At 47.8% G+C, this 25,897-nt stretch overlaps 1 protein-coding gene across 2 annotated transcripts in view; it reads left to right on the plus strand.

Annotated features, from left to right (window-relative positions):
• Positions 1–25,579, plus strand: part of COL15A1 (collagen type XV alpha 1 chain) — a 111,448-nt gene extending 85,869 nt beyond the window's left edge. For both annotated transcript variants that reach the window (XM_047768024.1, XM_047768023.1), the window contains exons 27-42: positions 2,754–2,807; positions 2,908–2,967; positions 4,386–4,454; positions 4,571–4,612; positions 7,395–7,440; positions 9,570–9,650; positions 10,058–10,107; positions 10,206–10,307; positions 11,202–11,346; positions 14,955–15,019; positions 16,621–16,749; positions 16,896–16,955; positions 17,693–17,752; positions 21,731–21,916; positions 23,141–23,256; positions 24,591–25,579. In XM_047768024.1, the coding sequence (XP_047623980.1) occupies positions 2,754–2,807; positions 2,908–2,967; positions 4,386–4,454; positions 4,571–4,612; positions 7,395–7,440; positions 9,570–9,650; positions 10,058–10,107; positions 10,206–10,307; positions 11,202–11,346; positions 14,955–15,019; positions 16,621–16,749; positions 16,896–16,955; positions 17,693–17,752; positions 21,731–21,916; positions 23,141–23,256; positions 24,591–24,804 (1,479 nt within the window). In that variant the 3' untranslated portion in view covers positions 24,805–25,579. The remainder of the gene's footprint in view (positions 1–2,753; positions 2,808–2,907; positions 2,968–4,385; positions 4,455–4,570; positions 4,613–7,394; positions 7,441–9,569; positions 9,651–10,057; positions 10,108–10,205; positions 10,308–11,201; positions 11,347–14,954; positions 15,020–16,620; positions 16,750–16,895; positions 16,956–17,692; positions 17,753–21,730; positions 21,917–23,140; positions 23,257–24,590) is intronic.
• Positions 25,580–25,897: the final 318 nt, after the last annotated feature.

The following is a 25,897-nucleotide window of genomic DNA, read 5'->3' on the forward strand; positions in this document are numbered from 1 at the left end:
GAACCCTAAACTTCCCTGTCCTATATTTCTCTCCCAAAGAACAGAGAGAATTCATGTGTAGAACATCCACTGTGAGTCAGACAAGGATGCTTCAACACAGATCATCTCATTTCATTTTTACCACCCTAAGAGGTGAATGTTAGGACCCTCATTTTATAGACCAGGAGGCCAAGGTCAAAGAGGTTAAGTAACTTGCCCACTGCCACACAGCTTGTTAGGGGCACAGCAGGGATTGAAACCCAGCCTGTCAGACTCTGTGTCCAGGTTTTTCCCAGCACACTTCACTGCCTCCAATTAAGATTTTGATTTCTCTGAAACATTTGGGGCTGGAGTGTTGCACCTGGAGGTTTCAATGTGAAGTTTGTTGGAAGCTGGATTGCAGGCCTAGGGAGAAAGGCCCTCACAGTGCTCTAACAGACACGGGTCCTTGATGCCTGGCCTATAATCTCCAAGGTGCATCCTTCAAAGGAACTTCCAAGGGCTTGGGTCCCATAAGTCAGGCAGAATGGATGCCCTGGAGAGGTGTGCTTGGCCCTTGCCAAAGGCTAGGGCAGGCTGAGAGAGTCTTGTGATAACCACTGTTTAACCACTTCCTAACGTCTTACACAGTGGGAAATACTAACTATTAGCAGTGGTGGCTGGCAGGCTGCCAAATATGGCCAGGGTTCCCCCTAGCCCAGCTGAGCATAGCTTGCCAAGCACAGACAGTAAACGGGCCCCTTCTTCTAATTTGCATAAGGCACCATGTGGGCTATTTGTGGCCCTCATGACTAGCATAGCTTACAACTCCTTTACAAATCCACCAGAGCCTTATTACTCAAACGGTGTCCAAGGACTCACCTGGGAGTTGGTTGGAAAAGCAAAGCCTTGGACCCCACCCAGGATCTACTGGATCTTCATTTTGACAAGATCCACATGCCTCTCCCATGCACCTGCGGTCTGAGAGGCCCTGCACTGGGACCTACTACCACATGGCTTAGGCCCTGTTAACTCCTTGCTTTTGCTTTTTCTAAGAGTCACTGTGCTGAGTACTTTAAATACAGAGCCTGTCTCAACAGTCTCTATTTGCCATTTGTTTAGGCCTGGCTATATATGTTAATGGAGCAGGAAGAAGGGACTTGATGGGCCCCAGGCTTACACCAGTCCTTTCTCTGGAAGCAGGACAGACTCAGCTACAGGAAAGGGCAGGTGTGGGCTGGAGGCAGAGCTTGTTCTGGGAAGTGGTAGTGCATTGAATGTATCCCAGACATTGGGAGGCGTGAGGGTTCCTGCAGGAGGCTGGAACACAGCACTGACTCTGGGAGCCTCTGGACATAGAAAGCCAACACTTCAGTGGGGTCCATGGGTCAGGGACTTATCTGGAGAACTGGGGTGCTAGGCCAAGACTCTGGTCCATAGGGACAGGTGGAAGCAAGGCAGGAACCACATCCTGGAGCAGGTGGCCAGGCTGGGCTGCCATGAGGAGTGAGGCAGGCCTGCAGGGTTCCACCAGTGGACATGGAGAACCTTAGGACAGAGGCCCTGGCACAAAGGTCCACACGTGTTCTGAGCTGGCCCAGCACACAGCCACCTGGGAGCTGAGGCCCAGAGCTACTGACCTCTTGCTTCTTGGTGAGCCCTGACTGGCGGAGAGGGTTGAGTCCTGCATCTGGAGTCGGGTAGAGCCTGCTGGAAGGGTTGAGCAAGTGGGTCCAGCTGAGAGCAAAGAGGCCAGGCAGGTGAACACTTCATAACTTCTCCTTGCCCTCCGTTCTCCTATCAGTGGTTCTTTGTCACCACTGCCCACGATGGGGGCTGGACGCCACCCCGACTCCCCACCCATCTCCCTGGCCTCAAGCTTCTCTTTCTTAATTGAAATGTACTGGACAAACAGCATCATATATATTTAAGGTGTGTGTGTGTTGATTTGAGACCTTTATATATTGTGATACAATTGCCATTGCAGACATAGCAGCTCTCGCATCACATAATTATCTTTTCTTTTTTTGTGGCTGGAATAAATGCGATCTAGTCTCTTAGCAGGTTCGAGGACTACAATACTGTATTATTGTCCACAGTCACTATACTGCACCTTAGGCCTCTGGACCAAGCTGTCTACTTGTTGCAAGTTTGTACTTTAAACCACACCTCACCTGTTCTCACCCTCCTGTCCCTGGTAGCTACCATTTTACTCTCTGTTTTCACAAGTTTGGCTCTTTTTTTTTTTTGATTCTATGTATAAGTGACGTCACGCAGCATTTTCTCTATTTTTAAACATTTTTTTAACCTTTATTATTATTATTATTTCTACTGTACAGCACGGTGACCCAGTTACACATACACGTATACATTCTTTTTTCTCACATTACATGTTCCATCATAAGTGACTAGACAGGGTTCTCAGTGCTACACAGTGGGATCCCATTGCTAATCCATCCCAAAGGCAACAGTCTGCATCTGTTAACCCCAAGCTCCCAGTCCCTCCCCTTCTAAAAATTTTTTTAAGGTATAGTTGATTTATAATGTTGTGTCAGTTTCTGCTGTATGGCAAAGGGACCCGGTCATATGTATGTGTATATATATATATATATACACACACATTCTTTTTTCCTATCATCTTCCATTATGTTTTATCACAAGTGTTTGGATATAGTTCCCTATGCTATGCAGCAGGTGGGTTTTTTTTTATTTTTGTTTATTAAACTATAGTTGATGAACAATGTTCTGTCAATTTCCATTTTCTCTTCCTAATCCGATATTTGCTTTGCTTCCAGGGGCCCAAAGGACCACCGGGACACAAAGGAGAATTTGGCCTCCCTGGACGACCTGTAGGTTTGGGGGTTCCCTAGGCAGCATGTGAAGGAGGACACGAGGGCTGGTCAGGCCTGCTGGTGGTGGGTTCGCTAAGGTGTCTCCCATGGGTTTCAGGGTCGCCCAGGACTGAATGGTCTCAAAGGCGCCAAAGGAGATCGAGGAGTCATGATGCCAGTGAGTGCCATGCTGGGGCCCCCACCCCATGCCATGCTGGGGACAGGCCCTGAGGCCAGTGTCCAGAGCAGGGCTGGGAGAGTGCCGCGTCTGGGGATCAGGGCTCACAGTCGGATGCTCAGGGGTGTTCTTCTTCCTCTGCTGCCACTTCCAAAGATCCTCTATCCCAGCCCCGTCCTCGGCTTGCCCTCAGGGGGTCTCTGCTACCGAATCCACCGTCGTGGAGCAGGAGCTTCCCCATCAGACCCCAGAGGGCGAGCGGGAGAATGCCACCTGAGCGTTGCCTCAAGAAGTATGGTGTCACACTCAGGTCTTCTGCTCGGGGTCATTTCCTGTCTTCCCTGGGGGTTCTTGTGTTGCTAGGGGCTCCATGAGCATTTGTGAGAGAATGTGGAAGGTCGATCAGGGGTGCAGGCAGGGCCTCACAGGGTGGCAGACACCAGAGCATCAGCAGGGTTCAGTATCTGCAGTGAGGAAGCCAGAGTTTATTGAGCAGCTACTGGGTACTGGCCACACTCCTAAGTGCTTTTGCAGACAGGCTCTCAATCTTTAAAATACCTCTCTTGAGAGACACTCTGTGGAGTCCTTCTTTTACACAAGAGGAAACTAGGGTCTGTAGAAGTAAATGACCTGCAAATGCAGCTCGAAGCATGTCGCCACTTCTGTTTGCACCACAGGGTCTCTGCATTGTACGCCCAGAAATACCGTGGTACTGAATCACTAGGCCTGGCTCATGCTTGCCAAGCCTGCTGGGGCTGCAGGTACAGCAGATGCTGATGCCGCCACCGGAGTGATCACGTGGTGCGTCCACGTGGCCCAGATGTCTCTCACCTGTGGTCAGAGCCACACACACCACCCCCCCGCCCCTTCTGCTGCACCTACTGTTTAGACTCCAGGCTTGGCATGGAAAACACTGTAACATCAAAGCAAGACCTGGCTCTAAAAGTGACTCTGCCATCTAACAAGAGTTGGCGTTCACTGTTACATTTATGAGGGACTCTCCCAGACACCGTATGGTGGGAAGGTCCCACCCGACCTACCCCTCTATATGAGGGATGTGCCATTGCAGGTGGCAGGCTCCGTATCCGCTGTGCACTGTTCTGGGGTCAGAATCTGGCTTCCAGTCTCTGTTCTGCTGTGAATTGCTGTGTGACCTCGAGCAGGTCACTTCCCCTCTCTGGCCCTCGTTATCTCCGTTCAAAAACGAGCCATAACACTGCTCTGCCATTGTGAAGATGCAGCGAGGCCATGGATGTAGACGAGTCCTGGGAAGAGACTGGTCTACCCGGGGAAGAGTTAGCTGCCTTTAGAGACCCTCCTTTCCTCCCTGTGTCTCAAACCCCGGAGAGGTGTCCTGCAGCCGCCTCTGCCCTCACAACAAGCCAGGCTGAGGAATGGCCTCTCTTTCCTTCCTTCAGGGCCCACCTGGCTTACCTGGTCCTCCGGGCCCCCCAGGACCACCTGGAGCTGTGATTAACATCAAAGGAGTAAGTTGGGGGCAGGGGAGACCTCTGTGGGGGAGGGGGGATCAGCCCCAGACTGGCCTAAGCTGGAGTCAGGCGACCTGATTCCTCTCCTCTCCTCTCGTTCTCACTTCCCACAGGCGGTCTTCCCAATACCAGTCCGGCCACACTGCAAAACACCAGTAAGTAGCACATAGTCACTGCCTTAAAGAGCAGGCTTTGGCACAGAAAACAACTGGGAGAAGAGGAGTTTTTGTCTTAAGCCCTTTCTGTCCATCAGTGTCCTCTTTGAGGTCTTCTGTCGCCTGTAGAGACCCTTAAGTGACTCGAGGCTTCTAGATAGCAGATCATGGCACTGGAACATACTGGGTCTTCTAAAGGCACATGTGCCGACAGAGTGTTTCTTTTAATGCAATCAAAAGCAGTGTCTTTTGTTAGCTTCCTGTTAGCAGGTTAGCTTCATGCTTGGAGCTTTATAAAACCGGGTAAATAGACCCCTTAAAATGCAAATGAGAATAGAAAAACAATCTAACCAGTGTTCTTTGCATTGGGAGTTTTGGGCTAAAATCTATAACTGTCCTTTCTCAGTTGTCATATTACTGCACAGCACACAGCCCTGGGAGGAGGGACTTTCTCTCTCCCTTTATAGCAAGGAAACAAAGTGTGACTCAGACAAGCTCTTTGATCTGTCCAAGGTCATGGAGCTGATGGGGCCGGGACCATCACTCAGGCCTCCTGACCACCAGGCAGCAGGTACAGGCACTGAGACCCCAAGGGGTCAGGCCCATGCCTGGTCACCCAACTAGTTAGTGGTACCGTCCCCAAGGTTTCTCTTGTATTAGGAGAGTTCTGTTTCTGTGGGGAAACCCAGGGAGGATGGCCTCTCCCCGCGCAAAGGCATTAGTCACAGAACTGTGCATAATTATTCTCTCATTCACTCAACAAATATTTATCGAGGTCTCACCGAGTGCCAAGTGCTCTCTGAGGCCCTGGGAACACAGAGGAGAACCAGACAGGCGTGGCCTCTGTTCTCGGGAGCTTGCAAATTACAATTTAGAAAGATTGCTTGAAGTGGGTTTATAATTGATGCCTGTTGGGGTGGTGATGAGGCTTGGGTCAGAGGCTTTAAAATGACGTGCTTTGGCTGGGTGTTTGCCCAGACATCTGTCCATGTCTAAACTTTGAGACACCCAAGTCTGCAGCCCAGGGCCTGGGAACTCTGGCTCGGAAGGCAGAGGGCAGGACCTACCTGTGTAAGGTGACCAAGGGGCTGGCGGGCTCCCAGAGCTATGTGAGGACAGCAGCAACCCAGGTCATGTTTACATCAGTGGCTTGAAGGGAAACCTGGAGTATCAGTGCTGGAGGGACCCTCCTGAGAGATGGGTGCCTCCCACCATAGAGAAGGGGAGACTGCAACCCAGAGAGGCCAGGTCCCGCCGTGAGTTAGTGCCCCAAGCCCCTCCCAGCAAACATGATCTTGGGCTTCAAATGGACAGACCACGGGACAGTACTTGAAAAACTCCACAGAGTGTTGTAAAAATGCTATGGCAATGACATGGCCTGTGCTAGGACCCTTTGCAGTGACCATGGCCTTTAGGAGTCAAGAAGCCAAAGATGAGCTCAGAGCATTTTGGGTTTTGACACCGTGCTGGACCCCATGCAGGCTGAGGCGTGCACATTTCTTGACTAGCTCTCAAAATGGACACTTGAAAAAGAAATGCTTCTTTTCACATCCAGCATTTCACAAGCCCCTTCTAATTCCAGCCCCTTTCTAAATAACCTTAACAATTGATAGCTCACCCCTGGAGTGAGAACATGTATCAGCTTAGCTATAAGAGAGCAGCTTGGCACTATCCTTAACTTAGAAATGTTTTTTCCTGGTAGATTCCCATCCCCTCCCCCATTTTCCCTTGGTGACCCCCGAGCAGCTTGTGACCCTCCACTCAAAAGTGTGGGAGGGGAGTTCCCGTCATGTCGCAGTGGGTAACGAATCTGACTAGGAACCATGAGGTTGCGGGTTCGGTCCCTGCCCTTGCCCAGTGGGTTAAGGATCCGGCGTTGCCCTGAGCTGTGGTGTAGGTCGCAGACGCGGCTCGGATCCTGCGTTGCTGTGGCTCTGGCGAAGGCCGGCAGCTACAGCTCCAATTAGACCCCTAGCCTGGGAACCTCCATATGCCGCAGGAGCGGCCCAAGAAATAGCAAAAAAAAAAAAAGACAAAAGTGTGGGAGGATCTGACATCAGAGGGATCATTTTGATTGTGCGTATTAATACTGAGAAAAAGGTGAAGGTGGACTATTAAAAGCAAGGCGGCAGGTGGCTCTGTTTTAATAGATAAAGAAGGAAAGAAATGCAGGAATCTGGAGATGAACTATGAAGGAATATTATCTTGAATGGCTTGGACTCCATACCCCTAGTACTTAGTGGGAAGTCCAGAATAGCCCCCCAATCTAGCAATAACCCCTCTTTATTAATGGTCCCTACCATCAACTCCTATTCAGCGTGCTCAACTTTGATTACACACAGTAGCAAGGCTAATGGCTGGTCCAGCTTCGTGGCTTGAATCACTTGCCTGAACGCTTTACCTCTCACTTGAATCAATCCTAGGTGATCGGAAAGGAGGCCAAGAATGCTTGTAGTTGGCCAGACCAATGCTGCCATGACTTGTTGTCTTAAAGCTTTGGGCTTCCCCTCTGCAAAGTTTTTTGGCCAGTAGTTCTCACCCTATCTCAGTTACAGGGTACACCCCCACCCTGCCACCATGCTGAAGGGCTGAGATGCCTTGCCTTGAGGCATGCTGAGAAGCACAGGACTTTGGGGGGCTCCAACACCCAAGGAAGTCCTGATCCCATGACCTTGCCCTTCCTGCCACACCCTCCTGGGGAGAGAGGACTGTGCCTCCCTGTGTGAGCAAACACCACGAAAGGGGTTGCAGTGTATGACCTCGGCTTTCTCTCTCTCTCCAGGTTGGTACCACACATCCTGGGAATTCAGAGCTCATCACCTTCCATGGTACGCACACCTGTCTTCACTTTATGTTTCTCTAGGACATCTACCTGACCCTCATAGCTCTGCAGAAGTGGTTTCCATTTGTGCAGTGCTGGGTGTAGACTAGGTGGCCAGGAAGATCTGAGTGCCTGTGATGGGTGGGGTGGTAGCTGAACCAAGGCTGTGGGACCCTTTGTTTGGGTGTGTCATCCATCTGCCTATTCTGCATGTGCTGGCCGAGCCTCCTAGCCACCAGGCAGCACTCCATTCGTCCATTCCTGTGCTGGTTTGTTCATAATGTGTTCACCACTGGTTTCTCCTTGCCTGGTGCTGCCCAACACTCTGGGCTGAGAAGGATGCCTCCGCTGCCCTTCCTGTTGCCCAGGCCCTTAGCTCTGTTGGATGAAACTATTTAAAAAGTCATTATAATGCAATATGCCCAGAGCTAATGCAAGGCAGCCAGGGGAGCTCAGGAGGCCTTTGCTTCAGAGCATTCCTGGACCAGCATTATCGGCACCTCCCAGAAGCTTGTTAGAAATGCAGCATCTCAGGAGAGCTGCTGGATCAGATGCTGAGTTTTCACAAGCTCCCTCTGAGGTATATGCATAATAGTACAGTGTGAGACACGCTGGTTCTGGCTTTGATTAGTAAATGACAGCATGTTCATGGCCAGTGGGGGCTTATCTACCACGCATCAGGGAGGATCAGCCAGGAGACAGGAACCTGCAGGTGTGGAGTGGCTCTGGTCCCCCGTCCCACACACCCTGTCACACCATGTGTGCCCTTTGTGATAAGTCTGAACACTTACCATTTAAACAGGGGAAGGCCTTTCTACCCCCACCCCCACCCCAATACTGACCTCTGGCTTGTCTGTCACCCCAGCCTGCAGGTGGGGGTCTCCCTGATGGTGTCTGGCTTCATGGGGTTTTGGCCACTCTGGGTTACAAATGCAGGCTGTCGTTAAACTCCATGCTCAGAGCCTAGTCAAGGTTCTTCCTTCCCCAGTACAGGGCGGCCCTTGGGGAGAAGGGACTGAAGCTGACTTGCTTTCTTGGATCCCCAGTGTTTCCCCTTCTCTCTGGGGCCCCTCTGGGGGGAGAGAGAGGGAACAGACCTTTCTAGACTCCATAGCCCCCACAGTGGTCTCACTTGCCTGTGAGTTGTTGCTCTTGTTCCCTGGGGTGAGCCGCCCTGTGGACGGTGGTGAGCTCGCTGTCCTTTCCTCTGGGCCTAGCCACTGCCTCTGGTCTCACTGTGGGTGAATGGAGGCCCATCGAACCCCACTGTCTCAGCTTTGCCAGCTCCCCCAGCATCCACGGGACCTGCCAATGCGGTTGCACCTTCCACTGACCCCCAACTGGTGGCATCATGTCACCGATACTCATATTCCTTCCACCTCGCCAGGGAAGCCTGAGCCCTCCACCTCACCTACACTGTGTGCCCCCATCTCTAGGCACACACTGGTCAGTCAGTCTCTCGGGGACCAGTCGATCTCTCAGAGATCTAGTGTCCACCCACTCATCCGGTCAGGAAAGGGCGCTGCTTCCCTTCCCAAATGCTGCATGCTCACAGGAGCTCCGTCCAAGAAGAGAAGGCTGTAGGGCTGGTTCTGCAGAAGCAATGCTTCTTACAAGTCCTATGGGGAGTGGGGTGCTGCACTGCTGGCCTTCCTTCCACTGTGCACGTGGAACACTTAGCATCCTTAGTAGTGCTCTGTGGCACTCCCGGGAGATTCCTCTTCCCCCCTTGCACCACCATGCTGCACAGGCTTGGGTGAGACAGGACTGGGAGCCTGACTTAGTGCTGAGTCTCAGGTCACATGCATGAAGCTGATTGTAGCCTCTGCGAGGCTCTCGTGCTGCACTGTGGGTACCTTGAGGATGGCACTTATTCTATCCTGCCTCACACTACACTCCCTGTATCTGTCTCTCTGAGAGCTCTCCAAGGTCAGGAATTGTGTCTGCTGCATCCACCTCTGCCCTCCCTATCCTATAGCAAAGGATTTTATACCCTCAATAGGTCTTTGTTTGTTGAGTGGATTTTGCTCAAGGGGCTCAGTTTGAAAACTTGTCTCAAAAATGTATTATGTAGAATGAAGGTGATTTTCTACTTTTTTTTTTTTCTTTTTAAAATGTGTGTGTATTTGGTGGCAGGTGTTAAAGGAGAGAAAGGATCCTGGGGTCTTCCCGGCTCAAAAGGAGAAAAAGGCGACCAGGGGGCCCAGGGACCACCAGGTATTCCAACTCTTGTTCTGAATCTTGCCCTTGACTTTGGCTCCTGAGAAATTTAACTGAGTCAATAAGTAAGGCTAATTACATTACCACCCTGCCTGCAAGCTCCATGTGCTGGAGAGACCCAGTCATAGGTGATGTGTGTTCAAGGTGGAACATTGTCACAAAAGACTGGAAGTTCCATTCATTCTAGCTTCATACACAGAATGAGGCCCAGAGAGGGCCCGGGACATGCCCAGGATCTCACGGGACCTGGACTAGGGCTTGTTTCCAAGCTCAGTGCCCCATCTGTCAGCTAAACCCATGTGGGATCACTTCTGCTAGGAACTCATCACAGTTGCCAAATTGAAAGCTTTTGTGGTTGAATTTCGGACATTGATTGGGGATTTTACAAAGCGTTTCTTTTCCAGGCCCTCCTGTGGATCCAGCTTACCTGAGACATTTTCTGAACAGTTTGAAGGTAGGCATTTTTCAACATTTGGCCTGTGTTTCCAAGTCCCCGGGGCCCAGGTCAGAGCCTGGTTCATCCCACTCTTCCCAAATGTTCTCTGCTTCCAGGGGGAGAACGGAGACAGGGGGATAAAAGGAGAAAAAGGAGATACTTACGAAGGCTTCTCTGTGTCAGGGCCTCCGGGCCTGCCGGGGAGTCCAGGCCTGGTGGTGAGTAGGCACCCTTCCACGTCCTCTTCCTTGAAGAGTCGCAGCTTTCCCTGAAGCCCCCAATGTGACTAAGCAGCTGAGGGGTAAGGAACAGTTGCAGCACCACAGGCTGGAGGCGGGCCTTGGGCATTGGCTTCTCTCCCCCATACTTGTTAACTAATGGGGAGCTTGGCTGAGGCCCATGAGGGAAGGGGGCTGGCCAAGGCCATGTGCATGCAGGTAACTTCCACCTTATTCGTGTCAGTGGTGGAAAATTCACTCAACACCAAGAGTTGTTCATGGTCAACACCTCAGATAGTAGAAGCAGAATGGAAGGTACGGGAGATATTTTTAGAATGGCTACTTGTTTCGTCTGGAATTTCATCAGAGAAAGAGCTTGATCTTCCTAGGGTGAGAAGTTGCTCCAGGTCACAAAAGAGAAATTCAAATTATGCTCCCAATGAGATTATGACCTGATCACTGATGCTCTGGGATCCTGAGCAAACGGTGGTCCTGGTGTGTGCAGTGAGCACAGACCCAACAAAACCAGGAGACCAGGGTTCTACGTCCAGCCCCACTGATGATTTGCTTTGAGACCTGGAGCAAGCCCTGCCCCTCTCTAGGCCTCCACTTCTCCATCAGTGAAACACCGAGGCTGGACTAGATGACTTCCAGGGGCCCTTCTGAGTCCAGGACTCTCTGGGCTTCTCTGCTGTCTCCCAGTGTATCAGCTGGGCTGCCCCCTTCAGGTCTCACACCACCTGGCTCACTCCCAGGATGGAGGGTGATGACAACGGTATCTGGTGTTTACTGACTTCTTACAAATGTCCTGACAAAAAGGATAGAGGGGACGTGTGACTACAGGTGATTTAAAGGTGCTTTCCCTCTTCTGTTACTGTGCACTTGCCTTGACAGGGCCAGAAAGGGGAGACTGTCATTGGGCCCCAAGGACCCCCAGGTGTTCCTGGCCTGCCTGGGCCTCCTGGCTTTGGGCGACCTGGTTCCCCTGGGCCACCGGGACCCCCGGGGCCACCAGGACCTCCAGCCATCCTTGGAGCAGGTCAGTACTGTGAGTGGTGTGCAGGCTCACCATAGTCGGGTGACATGTCGGAGCCACACTGTCCAACAGTGGGCTGTTTCCCAGACAGAGCCATCTTTCTTTTCCTGTTTAGAAATTGAGATACAATTTACAGGCCATAAAATCCAGCCACTTCAAGTGTAGAGTTTAAGGGTTTTTAATATCCTCTCAAGGTTGTGCAGCCATCACCTCTCTCTGATTCCAGAACATTTTCATCACCTTAAAAAGAAATGCTGTACCAATTAGCCATCACTCTTCTTTTCCTCCTCCCCCCTGACCTTGAAAGCCAGTAATCTACTTTCTGTCTCTAAGAATTTGACTATTATGGACTTTTCATATCATGGAGTCATGCAATATGTGATCTCTTGTGTCTGGCTTCTTTCCTGGAGCATAGTGTTTTCAAAGTTTCTGCATGTCATGGCAAGTATCATTCCTTTTTTTTTTTTCTTCTTCTTTTTAGGGCCACACCTGCAGCATATGGAAATTCCCAGGCTAGGGGTTGAATTGGAGCTGTAGCCACCAGCAATGCCAGATCCTTGACCCACTGAGCGAGGCCAGGGATCGAACCCGCAACCTCATGGTTGCTAGTCGGGTTTGTTAACTACTGAGCCACGAAGGAAATTCCAGGTATCTCTCCTTCTTATGGCTGAATGATATTCCATTGTCTGGATACACCACATTTTGTTTATCCATTTATCATCAATGGACATTTGAGTTGTTTCCACTGTGGGGGCTACTATGAATAGTGCTGCCATGAACATGTATATGCAAGTTTTTGTGTGAACATGTTTTTAGTTCTCTTGGGTATATCCCTGGGAGGGCAACTGCTGGGTCATACATGTGGCTACTCTATATTTAACTTTTGGAAGAACTGCGGATTGATTTCCAAAGTGGCTGCAACCGTTTGTTTTCCCACTAGCAGTGCCCTGAGGTTCCAGTTTCTCTTCCTTGTCACCAACTTGTGTTGCCATTATATTTTTTTTTCTTTTAGCCATCATTCATTCATGTGATATGATTTCTCACTGTGGTTTTGGTTTGCACTTCCCCTAAAGACTGATCATGTCGAACATCTTTTCATGTGTGGGTGGAAATTTCTTGACAGCTTTGTCAGTACCTGGTCCCTAAGGGACTTGAAGACCAGCCTTGATTCTAACTCTCTATGCAAAACTTTCTTTACTCCTTGGTACTTCACTTCCTCACATGAAAAATGGGTGAAATAAAAGAAAATCTCCATTTATCGATGACTTCAAAGCACAGGCACTCTGATAGTTGCTCTACTACCTTATTTTACTGGATTCTCACAGAGCCCTTCAAGGAAAGGCTCATTTTACAGATGAGGATAATGAGACCAGAGATGTTTAGATCACTCAGCTGATAAGTGGTACCAACGTGATTAGAACCCAGATCAGAGTAGCTCCAAAGCCTCTGTTTTTTTCCATGATGCCTATGGTGGAAAATAACAATAGCAGCAATAATAACATGAGTGCATCATTTTTGGTTGTTTGGTCAGCATGAGCCAGGTGTGGTGGAAGCATACTGGGATGAGACCTACATCAAGGAGGACTTACAGAGGAGGTGACTTTGGTGCAAATGACAGAAATGGAACTCAAACTGATTCAAGCAAAAGGGAAACTTATTGGATGTGAGAGAGGGGGTAAATAGTCGTTTTCACCTGAGTCTTACTTCAGATATGCAGTGAGAGTTCAGTTACATCACCAGGGATTCAACTCCTGCAAGGATTCTCTATCCATCTCTTGTTTCAGTTCTCTCCAACTGCAATTTCATACTTCTTCACCACAGACTACATCTTCTGCATGGCAGGAAGTACCAACAACCTATAGCTTCCACTGTCATCTTGAAATCTTGGCCTTCTTTCTCAGTTTTAGTTTGAAAAGTCCTGAGTGGGGGAAGTTCCTGGGGAGGGATTCTGACTGACCTGTCTTAGGCCAGGTGCCCAACCTTGGACCAGTCCCTTGCAGCCGGGAGGTGGGATCACAGGAGAATCTGACTGCTTCTTCTGGACCTGAATGCCTAGAGAGGCGAAGGGGAAGATCTCAGGAGGAGTAAGGATGCTGGTCGTACAAAGAAGGTGGTGGGTGGATAAAACCATAGGTGCCCATACAACCTGGAGGGACACATAGGAATTGTAGGAGGTAGAGGGGCATTGCCGAGTGAGCACAGGATGCAGACAGTCAGTTGTCCATAGTAGCCCTAAACTAGGGGGCCCCGGGACTCCTTGCTCCATTGAAAAGAATTGACTTTTACATAATGCATGGCAGTTCACAGTTTACAAAACACTCCCAGATCCCTGATCCCATTTAATCTTCTCAGCAACCCTGGGAGGGAGATAAATGGATAAAACTCTAAAACTCCTTTTATGGATGAAGGCACCAAAGCTCCGAGAGGTTACGAGACTGGCTCGAGGTCACAAACACTAGGAAGAGGCATGGCCAGCATCCAAAACCAAGTCTTCAGGCTCTCCCTCCACTAGACAGTCACCACCTGTGTATGCATTTTCAAGTCCTGCGTCAGAACTGCAGACTTGTTTGCGATGATCTGCAAAAAAATCTCATACAGTAATTTTACTGGGACTTATACAAACATCCTTAACTCTGCCAAGAATTTTGCAGATTTTGGAGGAGACAGGAGATGAGAGGGATAGAAGGAGAGCAGCAGCATAGCTGTAATAATATGTCTCTATGTTTACCTAAAGTAAGGGCTCTCCACTTGGGAACCATAAATTCCTACAAAATTCCAGGATGTGCCTCAGGGAGCTGTCATCCCACTAGCATTCTAGGTGGAATTGTGTGTGTGTGTGTGTGTGTGTGTGAGAGAGAGAGAGAGAGAGAGGGAGAGAGAAAGCGAGAGAGAGAGAGAGCACATGCACAAATGCAATTTTCTAGAGGAGAGGGCAATAGCTTTGATGTGATTTTTAAGGTCATTTTGACTCTTCAAAAGCTAAGAATCTCTAGTTGGATGCTCTACAGTGCACAAAGTGCATTCCTAGTTGGTATTTTTCTCAATTTTTAACACAGGCTAGGGAAGAAGAAATACCTGTTTGCCTTTCACAGATGAGAAAGCTGGGGTTCAGAAAGCTCGTTGTTTCCCCAAGATCACACAGCTGAGAATTGACAAATCAGGGACTTGTCACTGCCCCACCCTGCCCTCCTGCCACCTGGCACCCTCTCTTCTTTTTTCTCAGTCTGCTTCCTCTGTTCAGTAATTAACCGCTTACCTTTGGGGAGAAGTAAGTTGTATAAGTCAGGGCATATTTGGGTGCAAGTGACAGAAAACTCAATTCAGACCGACCTATACAAACAGCAGAAACAACAGGAATTTATTCACTTATAAAACTGGAAAGACCTAGGCATGACTTCATCCAAGGTTACAGCCAGAATCTCAGCTCTCCCCTAAACCAGTCATTGGGACTGAATCATATGCGGAGCACAGAGCGCCTAAGATTCAGCTACGAGGTGCAATGCTTTGTAGCACTCTGGGGTGGTGAATGCTCTCTTCAGTGACTAGCTTGACTTGAGAGGCGTATTGCAGAGACTGACTTTTTGTAAGTTCTCCTTTCTGCTTTGTCTTAGCCGTGGCCCTTCCGGGCCCACCTGGCCCTCCAGGACAGCCAGGGCTTCCCGGATCCAGAAACCTGGTGAGTATTGTCATCACTGTGTCTTCACCCTTCTGTTTTTTGGATGGGTTTCCTTAGAATTTCAGCTGCAGTGTTCAGGGCCTGGCACACCTTCTCTGTCAGAGTTAGGCCTCCATGACAACAGGATTGGTGCCAGCCCATAAACAGGGTATTGATTATATCTTTAGATGACTTAGTAAGTTAAAAAGATAGAGGCCACAAAATCATTTATGATTACATTTGCCCCCTTCTAATCCTTAATTGACTCAACTGTAACAAGAACCAATTGTATTACATCAAAAAAACCAAAAGCACAAGAGGGTACAGATCCCAGGAGGACCTCCCCCCCCCCCCAGGAGATTTCCCCTGGGTTCTACCAAAGACTGTCTCTTGTCCCTTTGTTATGCTGCAGGTCATTGGAGCAGGTGTGGCCCACAGACATTATTCTGATGCCCACAGAGAGGGACAGATACTTCATTAGGATGTCAGGAGTCTAGGAATGCTCCTTGGGCTTTGCTGGATATTAGTTGGAGACTTTGGCTGCCAGATGAAGAACTGTCCAACAGTTGATGGAAATTTGCTATTTGGTGCCTTGGGGGATGTCTGAGCTGTTTGGATGCAGAAAGTCATTATCTTCAAGGCTAGGTGAAAATTAAGTTTCTATAATCTGTCTCGGTTGAAAAAAAATTAACAGCTCCCTTGGCTGATATTTCTTTGAGACTTGATACTTTTCAATAGATTTTTCCAGCTTTTATGTCTGTGCCCAGATAGGCTGAGATGGCTCTTTAACCTTTGGCAATTTTCTAGACAGAGAAATTACAAGACCGCCCCCCCCCCCCCCCGCCCCACTTTCCTGTTATGCATTTAATGTTGGAACTAGCCAGCTAGGCAAAAAAATTCAAGACCTAAGTAGAATTGTTCCCTTGCTTGTGTTTCTTACTCCAATTGAAAACAGATTTGAAAGTCTTTAAGGAGCAGCCTGAGCAAAATATAACACATTTAAAAATGTCATTGCCCTTGTGCAGCTCACACTAATGGAAGCTGCAAAGCTTGTGGATGATTTTGCCAAAACCAACGCCCAACAGAGCCACCTCTGTTGATGGCTTTAAAATGTCTTTGAATTCTTTGTTTTAATTCACTAATTGTAATTGAGATTTGTGTTTTCAAGGTAATGCATGCTTTTATCAAACAGAAAGTCTCTGGCTTTTTAGTTTCGTTTTGTTTTTTAGGGCCGCACCTGCAGCATATGGAAGCTCCCAGGCTAGGGGTCTAACTGGAGCCTACACCACAGCCACAGTAACTCGGGATCCGAGCCTCGTCTGTGACCTACCCCACAGCTCACGGCAACACCGGATCCTTAACCCACTGAGAGAGGCCAGGGATCAAACCCACAGACTTATGGATCCTAGTTGGGTTCGTTAACTGCTGAGCCGTAAAGGGAACTCCAGAAAGTCTTTGGTTTTTAACGACATTCTATATCTCTCTATGGCAGAGTAAGCCTTTTCATTGACTGTGAGGGCCTGGCTCACATTTGACTACACTTTTTCAAGAGGTCAGTTTTTCAAATTGTGCCACCACCCTATTGATAACGGCAGTGTTTGAAATTTTAAATTATCCGACAGGTGACAGCATTTAGCAACATGGATGACATGTTGCAGAAAGCGCATTTGGTCATAGAAGGGACATTCATCTACCTGAGGGACAGCACCGAGTTTTTCATTCGTGTCAGAGATGGTTGGAAAAAATTACAGGTAATTCGTCAACTCCCTTTAACAAATTGCCTCCCAATACCCTCTAAACATAACGGTCTACTCCTGTAAATGCCATTTGTATGTTGTGAAAATAGGCGAACAGTTTCTCGTGGATGTTCGTTTTCAATGTATGTTTTTCCTTAAAGCTGGGAGAACTGATCCCTCTTCCGGCCGACAGCCTTCCACCGCCCGCACTTTCCGGCAATGTGAGTAGTGTCCCTGCCTACTTCCATCCAGCTCCTTCATTCATCAGCTCTTACTGAATCCCCGCTGGCATCCAGTATCAAGCTCTCCAGACTCTGGACAGCCAGCTCTGCATGGTTCACTCTCTGGCAGAAGCCCAGAAATGACCAAGTGCCAACAGAATGTTCTCACAGTAGATGGAGGGAGAGCTGGACCCAGAGCCTGGAGACCTGCTGTTCCCACGTCGCAGCTGAATCTTCTTGGACAAGGGATTCCCTCCTCTTGGCCTCAGTTTATTGATCTGTGAAATCATGATTGGCATAAGCAATCTAGAAGAACCCTTTCATATCTGCCACTGAGACATCCTTGCCTGAAAAGAACATCAACAACTTGCGTTGTCCACTTTTTTAACCCTGAAGCTGCCGTTTGAGGCAGATGCGATCGTCCCCACTTTGCAGATGAGGAAACTGAGGCTCTGAAGAGGTGCCTGTCTGGATTAAGTGAATGAGTTGGTTTTAAAACATGGGCCCTCTGCTTCCTTGGTTCACTGCCCTTTCTACAAGTCTTGAGAATATCCCCTCCCTTTCTGAGGATCGTTTTTCATCCGTGCATGTCATTCTTCACAGTTATGAGTGGTCCAAGGACCATGACAAACTATTTAAAGCAGCTTTTCAAGAAACATTGATGTATCCCTTAATGTACACTGAAAAACAGAGGGAATAAGGATTCGGGACTGTTTGTTTTCTTTTTTATCTAACAGCCTCACCAGCCTCAGCTTCCGCTGACATCCATTTCAAGTGTCAATTACGACAGGCCTGCAGTAAGTACAATTCGTGCATTTATACCACCAAAGCTGAATGTGTGCCTACCATGTTCCAGGCCCTGTGCTTGGCTCACAATTCCTACCCTCAAGATGAGTACAAACTAGCCAAAGTAGGGTTCCTGCTGTAGAGCAGTGGGTTACAGATATGGCTCAAGTTGCAGCTGTGGCTCAGGTTCGATCCCTGGCCCAGGAACTTCCATATGCTGTAGGTGTGGCCAAAAAAAAAATAATAATAATAAAAATAATCTAGCCAGAGAGGCAATTCCAGTACAATGTGAGAAGTCATTTGGGTGAGGCAAACACAGGGTGCTGGCAGGGTGAGGAAAATCAAAGAAGTCTGCCTTCTTTGAAGGAGGTGACCTTTGAACCTAAAGGACTTTTGAAAAGAGGGGAGAGCCAGGTAGGGGGAGGAGAGTGGGAGTTCCAGGTGGAGGAAATACGGAACAGAGGGAAGTGAGGCTGAGCGCTGTACATTTCTCTAATTCCAAGTGTTTCAGTCTTGCCGAAGGAGTAGAGTTCAAGGCAAGGAAGGGAGACGTATAGTTTGCAGAGTGCAAGGCCAGACATCAAGGGCCTGAAAGCCAAGCCAGGGGCTTTGGCCTTTTCCACTGGGCAGTTGGGAGCAATGAAGGGCCTTAAGCGAGGCAGGGGTGTCTAAGATTGGCATTTCAGAAATTACCTTGTTTGTAATGTACAAATGGATTAGAGGGGACAGGACCGGGGACCCAAGGACAGCCAAGTGGGAACTGCATTACCTGAACTAGGATCGCAGCAGTGAACGTGTAGAAAAGTGGGCAGATGGGAGAGAAATGAAGGAGGTAGGAGCGACCATTTGGTCATTGGATGGCTATGGGGCAGTGAGGATGAGGGCGAGGAGCATGGTGCACAGGCTTCTGCTTGGATGACTGAATGGTGATAGATTCCTTTCTGGTGGTCATTTTGTTGCTGAGACTAGAAACTCTCACTCTTTTCCTTCACTAGCTTAGGGGAAGATTTTGTTCAGATAATTGCAGAACCTCATGGAACTCAATTGCAGGACGTACGCTGGGGCCTGTGGACTCTTGTCCCTGCCACTAGTCTGCTCCACTATCTGCATACCTTTCCGCCTGCCTCCCCCGCCATCCAGACATAGGTTACATCTGCAAAGCCTGCACACCACTTTAGGTTGCCATGATCCTGATTCTGGCCCCAAATCTATGTGATCTTAAAGCTGCAGAGGCCAATACTAGCTGACTCGATTCAGAGTCCTGGGAGAGACGGTCTACATGGGTCATCTTGAGTCAGTTGTCTATTCCCAGCCAAATCAAAAGAAGCCAAGAGGATGAGATTAGATGGCCTAAGGCCACTCTTTTTAGCAAGCGTTATGGGGACACTTTCAAAGAATAAGGCGTGGGCTTGGCAGGCACCAGAAATCCATTTCCTCTTGTGCTGCCTCTCACCCAGTGGGACCTCCTGTGGGGTGTGGCAAGTCGGCAGTACCTGTAGGATATGTGAGTGGAGATCACCAGGAGGAAGGAGGATCTGAAGGTCTGTGGCCTGCAGTGGCTCTGGTCTGGAGATGCAGACTCGGGTGTCTTCAGCAGAGCCATGGCGGTTGTATTGGAAGTAGTAGGGTTCCCAAAAGAGAATCCATATGGTGAGACAAGATTGGACTGTGAGGAGTAAAAGCAAAAAGGAACTGATGAAAGAAATAGGAGAAGAAAAGTGAGAAGCCACTGCCAGAGAGAAAGAAAGAATGCCAGGCAAGGTAGATGCCAACAGTGTCAGATGCTGGAGCTTCCCATTGTGGTACAACAGAAACGAACCCAACCCGTGTCCATGAGGATGCAGGTCTGATCCCTGGCCTCGCTCAGTGGATTAAAGACCTGGCATTGCCTTGAGCTGTGGTGTAGGTCACAGATGTGGCTTGGATCCTCAGTTGCTGTGGCCATGGTGTAGGCCAGCAGCTGTAGCTCCGATTCGACCCCTAACCTGGGAACTTCCATGTGCTGTGAGTGTGGCCCTAAAAACCCCAAAACAGTGTTAAATGCTACCAAGAGGCCCATCGAAAGAACTAAAAGGGGTCATTCAAATTGAGAAACTAGAGAAAAGCATTTCTGTAGCATAAAGGGACGCCAGCAAGATTCTAGTTAGTTACAAAGTAGATGGGAAGTGAGGAAACAGAAGCTCCTATGAGGAACCCTTCACAAAGCTTAGCTATGAGGGGAGAAGTTAGGGCATAACTGAAAAAAAAATGTAATAGTGTTTTATAAATTCTAAAATAGTACACACTCATTATAGAAACTTTGAACAATGAATAAAAAGAGTGGGTAAGAAAATAGTAAATCACACATAATTTTACAAAACTACACCCATCCACAAGATAAGCATTTTAACATTTGATTGTCCAAAGGTCATTATCTTCATAATAATGATATCTATTCATTATAGAAATGTTTCAGCAGTTAAAGATGGAAAAATATGAGAACATAAAACCCCCTGATCCCGCTACTCAGGAGACATTTCTCTGGCCATCTCCTTAAAGGAGAGGTGGGAGTTCCCAATGTGGCACAGGGGAAATGAATCCAACTTGTACCCATGAGGATGCCGGTTCGATCCCTGGCCTTGCTCAGTGTATTAAGGAACTGGCGTTGCCGTGAGCTAAGGCGGAGGTCGCAGAGGCGGCTCAGATCCCACGTTGCTGGCAGGTGCAGTTCTGATTCAACCCCTAGGCTGGGAACTTCCATATGCCTCGGGTGTGGCCCTTTAAAAAAGCAGTAAATAAATAAGTAAGTAAAGAAAGAAGGAGACGTGGAGATGGTAGGGTTAGAGTTGTGATGGGAGGCCCGAACTCACTACTGCCCCTTTCCTGGGTGTCCCCTGGCATCAGAGAAGCACATTCCATCCAGGCCTCTCCTGACTGCCCTTGGATGTGGCCCCCAGAAGCACAGTGGCTGGAAGGTGATGAGATCTTAGGGCCTCTTCCTTTGGGTACGCTAATCTTCAGACACCTAAGACAGAGGAAGATAAGTTTAAGATATTTAACAATATTTTTCTTTTCTGGTGATTTGGGCCGGGGTCCTGCACTAGCCCTTCTCAGCTCTATGCTAATGAGATTGAGGAGAGGGATGCCTCCTTGATTATGGAATATAAATCCACAGAGTTCAGCAGAAAGGGCTGGGAGGGAGTGCTGCAGAAGAAGGCTGAGTCTGGGGAGAGGAAGTGTGGAGAAAGCAGTTTACGATGGAATGGCTTTCATTTGGGCTGCTGACCAAGGTGGCAGGAAGGTGAGCCTGGGATTACTGGATGACCCCTAGTTTCCAAAAGGGTCTGTCTCAGCAGTCTTAGTAATAAATGGCATGACTTTGTCCTTGTAATGCCTTTTCCCTCTGGTGCCTCAGGATCAGCCCCAGGCCTGCTCAGGCGGTGGAAGAAAGGGTAGGAGGCAGATAGCTTTTGTGGCTCTGAGGTCTAGGACCAAAGCCAGCGTAAAAACCTCCTAGAGAAAATAGAAAGTGTACATGTATGTGTAACAGAGTCACCATGCTGTACAGTGGGAAAAAAATTGTATTGGGGAAATAACAATTAAAACACACACACACACACACACACACACACACACACACACACACACACACACTCTCTCTCTCCAGAAACTCAACTAGGGGCAGACCCAGAAGTTTCCAGCAGATGGCCAACCTGCAGCCTGGGTTCAGATCTCCGAAGTGCTTTATTTTGTTTTGTTTTTCTCATATATGGAAGAAAGTCCTGCTATTCAGAGCTGTTCAGCTTGCTAACCCAGGGTGCTTTGGGAGACATGAACTCTCCTTTCCTGGAGATGGTCAAGGAGGGACTGCAATTCCAGTGTCACACAGAAGTCAAATAAGGTGACCTCTGGCAAACCTGGGATCTTGTGAGAAACACGAGATGGTTATGGGGGCTGGACTTTGCTTTTAGTTCTTCAACTACTCGGTCTTTTCTCTCCCTTTTTTTCAGCTACACTTGGTTGCTCTGAACACACCGTCTTCTGGGGACCTTCGCGCTGATTTTCAGTGCTTCCAGCAGGCCAGGGCTGCAGGACTATTGTCCACCTACCGAGCCTTCTTATCCTCTCATTTGCAAGATCTCTCCACAGTTGTGAGGAAAGCGGAGAGATACAGCCTTCCCATAGTGAACCTCAAGGTAAAAGCAGACATTATTCCTGTTGCCTCCCGGATGCGCTGCTCTCCATGGGGTCTATGCTGACATCATTGTAAATGTGCTGTCTCAAGGCCCTGATTAGCTTTGTGACACTGGGCGTGGTGCTTTCCCTCTCTGGACCTCAGTTTCCTTATATTTATAGTGGCCCTTCCCAGTTAGATGGCAGGAGCCATCCTTGGAGCAGACCAGAGGAATAGTAATAATCTCTTTCAATTATATAGCTTTTTTTGTTTGTTTACAAGCACTTTATACCTGTTATCTTAATAGAGACTTCCAATAAAAAATGGGAGTTAGTCTTTTCTCAGTTTGTCATTTGAGGAAACAGGCTCCCAGAGAGAAAGCCATTTGCTCAGTCACTACAAACTAGAATGAGTTTCCTTGACTCCCATATCTGGGGCTCTTGGTTCCTCCTGAGGATGCCTTCTATAGAGCCTTGGCTGAGTGGCACTGGAGAACAGCTGGCGAGCACTGGTCCCAGAGCAGAGTCCCATACCCTGGTTTGGTACCCTCAGATATTTCTCTGCCCTCATTCACTGGCAAGGCAGGGTCTCACAGCATCCCTCAATCACACCATGGAAATAGCCTGTTCCTTCAAGCGACAGAGGTACAGCTCTGTTGCTACTCACACGTATCTCAGGCACTGACCCCTAATGAGATCTCAAAGGTACACTGAGGTCCTTTGGTTCCTGTGACTCCAGCACTCCAGTCTGGAACCGTGAGGCTGGCAGGGCCATCCTGACCCCACTCCTGGCTCTTTCTGTCTCCTTTTCTGAGGTTCTGTTCTAGCACGTTCACCCTCTCAGATTGCTTGTATTCTTGGCATACAAATAACTGGAGGAAAAGGAGTAAGAGATTCATCTCCATATCACTCACGTGTAGGTTGGCATAAGGCTTGGCACAAATTTGAAGCTCAGTATAAATGTATAAAATGTTTAAAATAGCTGTAATTAAATAAAGACCTAAAACACACTTTTGATGAGGAGGAGCCTTTATACCCATAGAACAAGAGAAATTACCTCAAGAAGTAAGGCAGTAAAGTCAGAAGGGTTCAAGGAGAGATGACAAAATCAAAACACACATATTTCCTGAGTTCTCACTCTGGCCAGGATCTGGGATTGGGGTTGGGGCCTTCTGAGTCTTGAAGAATGGATGGATATTTTCAGGCTGTTTGGATAATGATACTAATGTGGCATTTTGTCTCCGTAGGGTCAAGTACTTTTTAATAATTGGGACTCCATTTTTTCTGGCCATGGAGGTCAGTTCAATACACATGTTCCAATATATTCCTTTGATGGCCGAGACGTAATGACAGATCCTTCTTGGTAAGTAGGGGTGGGACACCCTCGAAGTATACCATCTGATAATGATTTTAGGAAACAGTCTAACAATGGGATGCCTTTATCAGCTGCTCCTCTGGGATGCTAGTGACATAAATACTCAGTGAAGCAGCCAGGGGCCAATGAAGAGAGCCCTGGCCTTGGAGCCAGGAGACCTGGGTCCAGTAACTTAGTACGGGACCTTGGGCAAGGTAGTTCTACTCTCTGAGCCTCAGTTGATTCACCTGTCAAATAGACAGAATAAGCATAACTACAACATAAGATGGCTGGGAGAATACAAAGATACGTGTAAGAATATCTAGTATAGAGTAGGCACTTAAGTGGGCAGTAATGCTATTCTTGGTGATTCTTTAACCCTATGCTGTGAATTGCTCTCTAAGTCTTTGAAAGTTATATATGCTTTTAAAAACAGAACAAACTTCTCAAACCTCTCCTTAATGCCTCCTCTATGCCAGGCCCAATGCCAGGCCTGGAAGTCATAGTCATAAACCTGTACAGCCCCTACCTTTCAAAGCTCATTGCCTGTGGGAAGATAGACACAGACTGGCTACCATTCTAGACAGAAATCTGTCATCGGAGAATGGAGAAACAGATAGTAGGAGCACAGAAGAAATAGTCCTCATTCCTGGTGATGAGAATCAGGAAGTCTTGTAAGAGGAGGCTTTTAATGGACTTTGAAATATGGGAAGGAGTCACTGATCTGAAAGTGAAGATGAAGCCACTTCAGTCTAAGGGGCCTCACGGGCAAATGTTCAGATTCACAAAAGCAGAGAGTATGATTCGATAACAAGTACAAGTAGGATATGGTTGGCCTGTAGTGTGTTCAAAAAGTTGCAAACAAGAAAATCATGGACTTGGAAAATAGACTTGTGGCTGCCTGATGGGAGAGGGAGGGAATGGGAGGGATCAGGAGCTTGGGATTATGAGACACAACTTAGAATAGATTTACAAGGAGATCCTGCTGAGTAGCATTGAGAACTATGTCTAGATACTCATGTTGCAACAGAACAAAGGGTGGGGGGAAAAATGTATACATGTAAGGATAACTTGATCCCCTTGCTGTACAGTGGGAAAATAAAATAAAAAAGATGATAATTTTCCTCTCCCGAAATCCAATAAAAATCATGGCTAAAGGACCAAAAAAAAAAAAAAAAAAAAAAAGTTGCAAACAGTGATAAAGACAGAGAGGTGACGTGCAGTTAGACCCTGGCGGGCTCAGGAACTTGACTTGACTGGCTGGACTTGGGCCAGTTTGCTCACTAAGATATGCCACAGAGAAGGGTCATTTCAAAAAGTAACATGACCCCATTCCTTTTTAGGCCCCAGAAAGTCGTTTGGCATGGCTCCAGCACCCACGGAGTCCGTCTTGTGGATCAGTACTGTGAAGCCTGGCGGACGGCAGACGTGGCGGTCATGGGCTTGGCCTCCCCGCTGAGCACAGGGAAGATTCTGGACCAGAAAGCATACAGCTGCGCTGATAGGCTAATTGTTCTGTGTATCGAAAACAGTTTCATGACAGACGCGAGGAAGTAACGACCTTCGCATGATTCCTAAGAGTTTTCCGATCTTGCTTATGTGAAGAGTTGACACTGAAATCTAAAATGTTTAAATGTTGTAAATATTAGGGTTTTTTTTTTTACACATTCGTCACGACAGCAACCAAAGAAAACATACCTCAGTATACTCAAAACTGAAGACATAAAGGACTCAGACGAAAGATAAAATCTTACCCATCTCTTGGTGCTAGATTCTGCAGGAAACCCCATGCAGTATGAACACATCCCAACATGGTTAAGAGCAAGTTGAAAACAAAGGCCTTGGCTTTTTGCCCATTGCATCTTCAGAAAGTGATTGCCTCTTTTTAACCGTTGTTGAGTGTAAGATGTCCTTCATGTTTTCTTACAAAGTCAGTGTTTAGAAATGTTACCCCTTTCTAAGTTATGTACAGACAGAGTGCTTTATTCTTTAATATACATCCATTGTTTGCAACTGCTATTCATAAAGAGAAACAGAACTGCTCAAAATGATCCTATTTGTATTTTCTGGTATTACCAGACATTCAACTTTTTTCCCTAAAATATCATTGCCATCATGCCTTAGGAGTTTTATATTTTTACACAATTATATTTTAGTATGGCATTGTTTATATAACTGACTTGCTGGAAAAGTTTAAATGCCAAATGATCTGAAAAGAAATAACATAAAATTTCTACCTTTCCTTTGGCAGCCCTTTTCCCCCTCCCCCAAGCCCTGATTTTATGACTCCCTTTTGGCAATTCTTGAATTATAACTGCGATTGAACAAACAAGTTCTGAGAATGAATTTTCTGAGATGCGTACATCTTCCTGCTGTATACTTTGAGTCTTTATTTTTTTTTCCCCCTGTAAGTGATCATAAAAACATCTTTTCCAGGCGTTTTCTTCTGTTTGACTTTTTTCCCCAGTTCCTTTATTCTCCACCACTGATGTGGAAGCAGCCCTGGGGTGGATTTGCTAACCTTGTCACTGCCACTTGTGCTACCCTTTGGGAGATGAGCAGAGAACAGGAGGATTTTCCCATCATCCTCCTCTGGTCCTCCCTATTGTCTCCCACTCAGTGGGGAAGGCTGAAGAGCCTCAGTGTGACA

The sequence above is a fragment of the Phacochoerus africanus genome, chromosome 2 (genome assembly GCF_016906955.1).
Source record: "Phacochoerus africanus isolate WHEZ1 chromosome 2, ROS_Pafr_v1, whole genome shotgun sequence".
NCBI classification, from domain to species: Eukaryota; Metazoa; Chordata; class Mammalia; order Artiodactyla; family Suidae; genus Phacochoerus; species Phacochoerus africanus.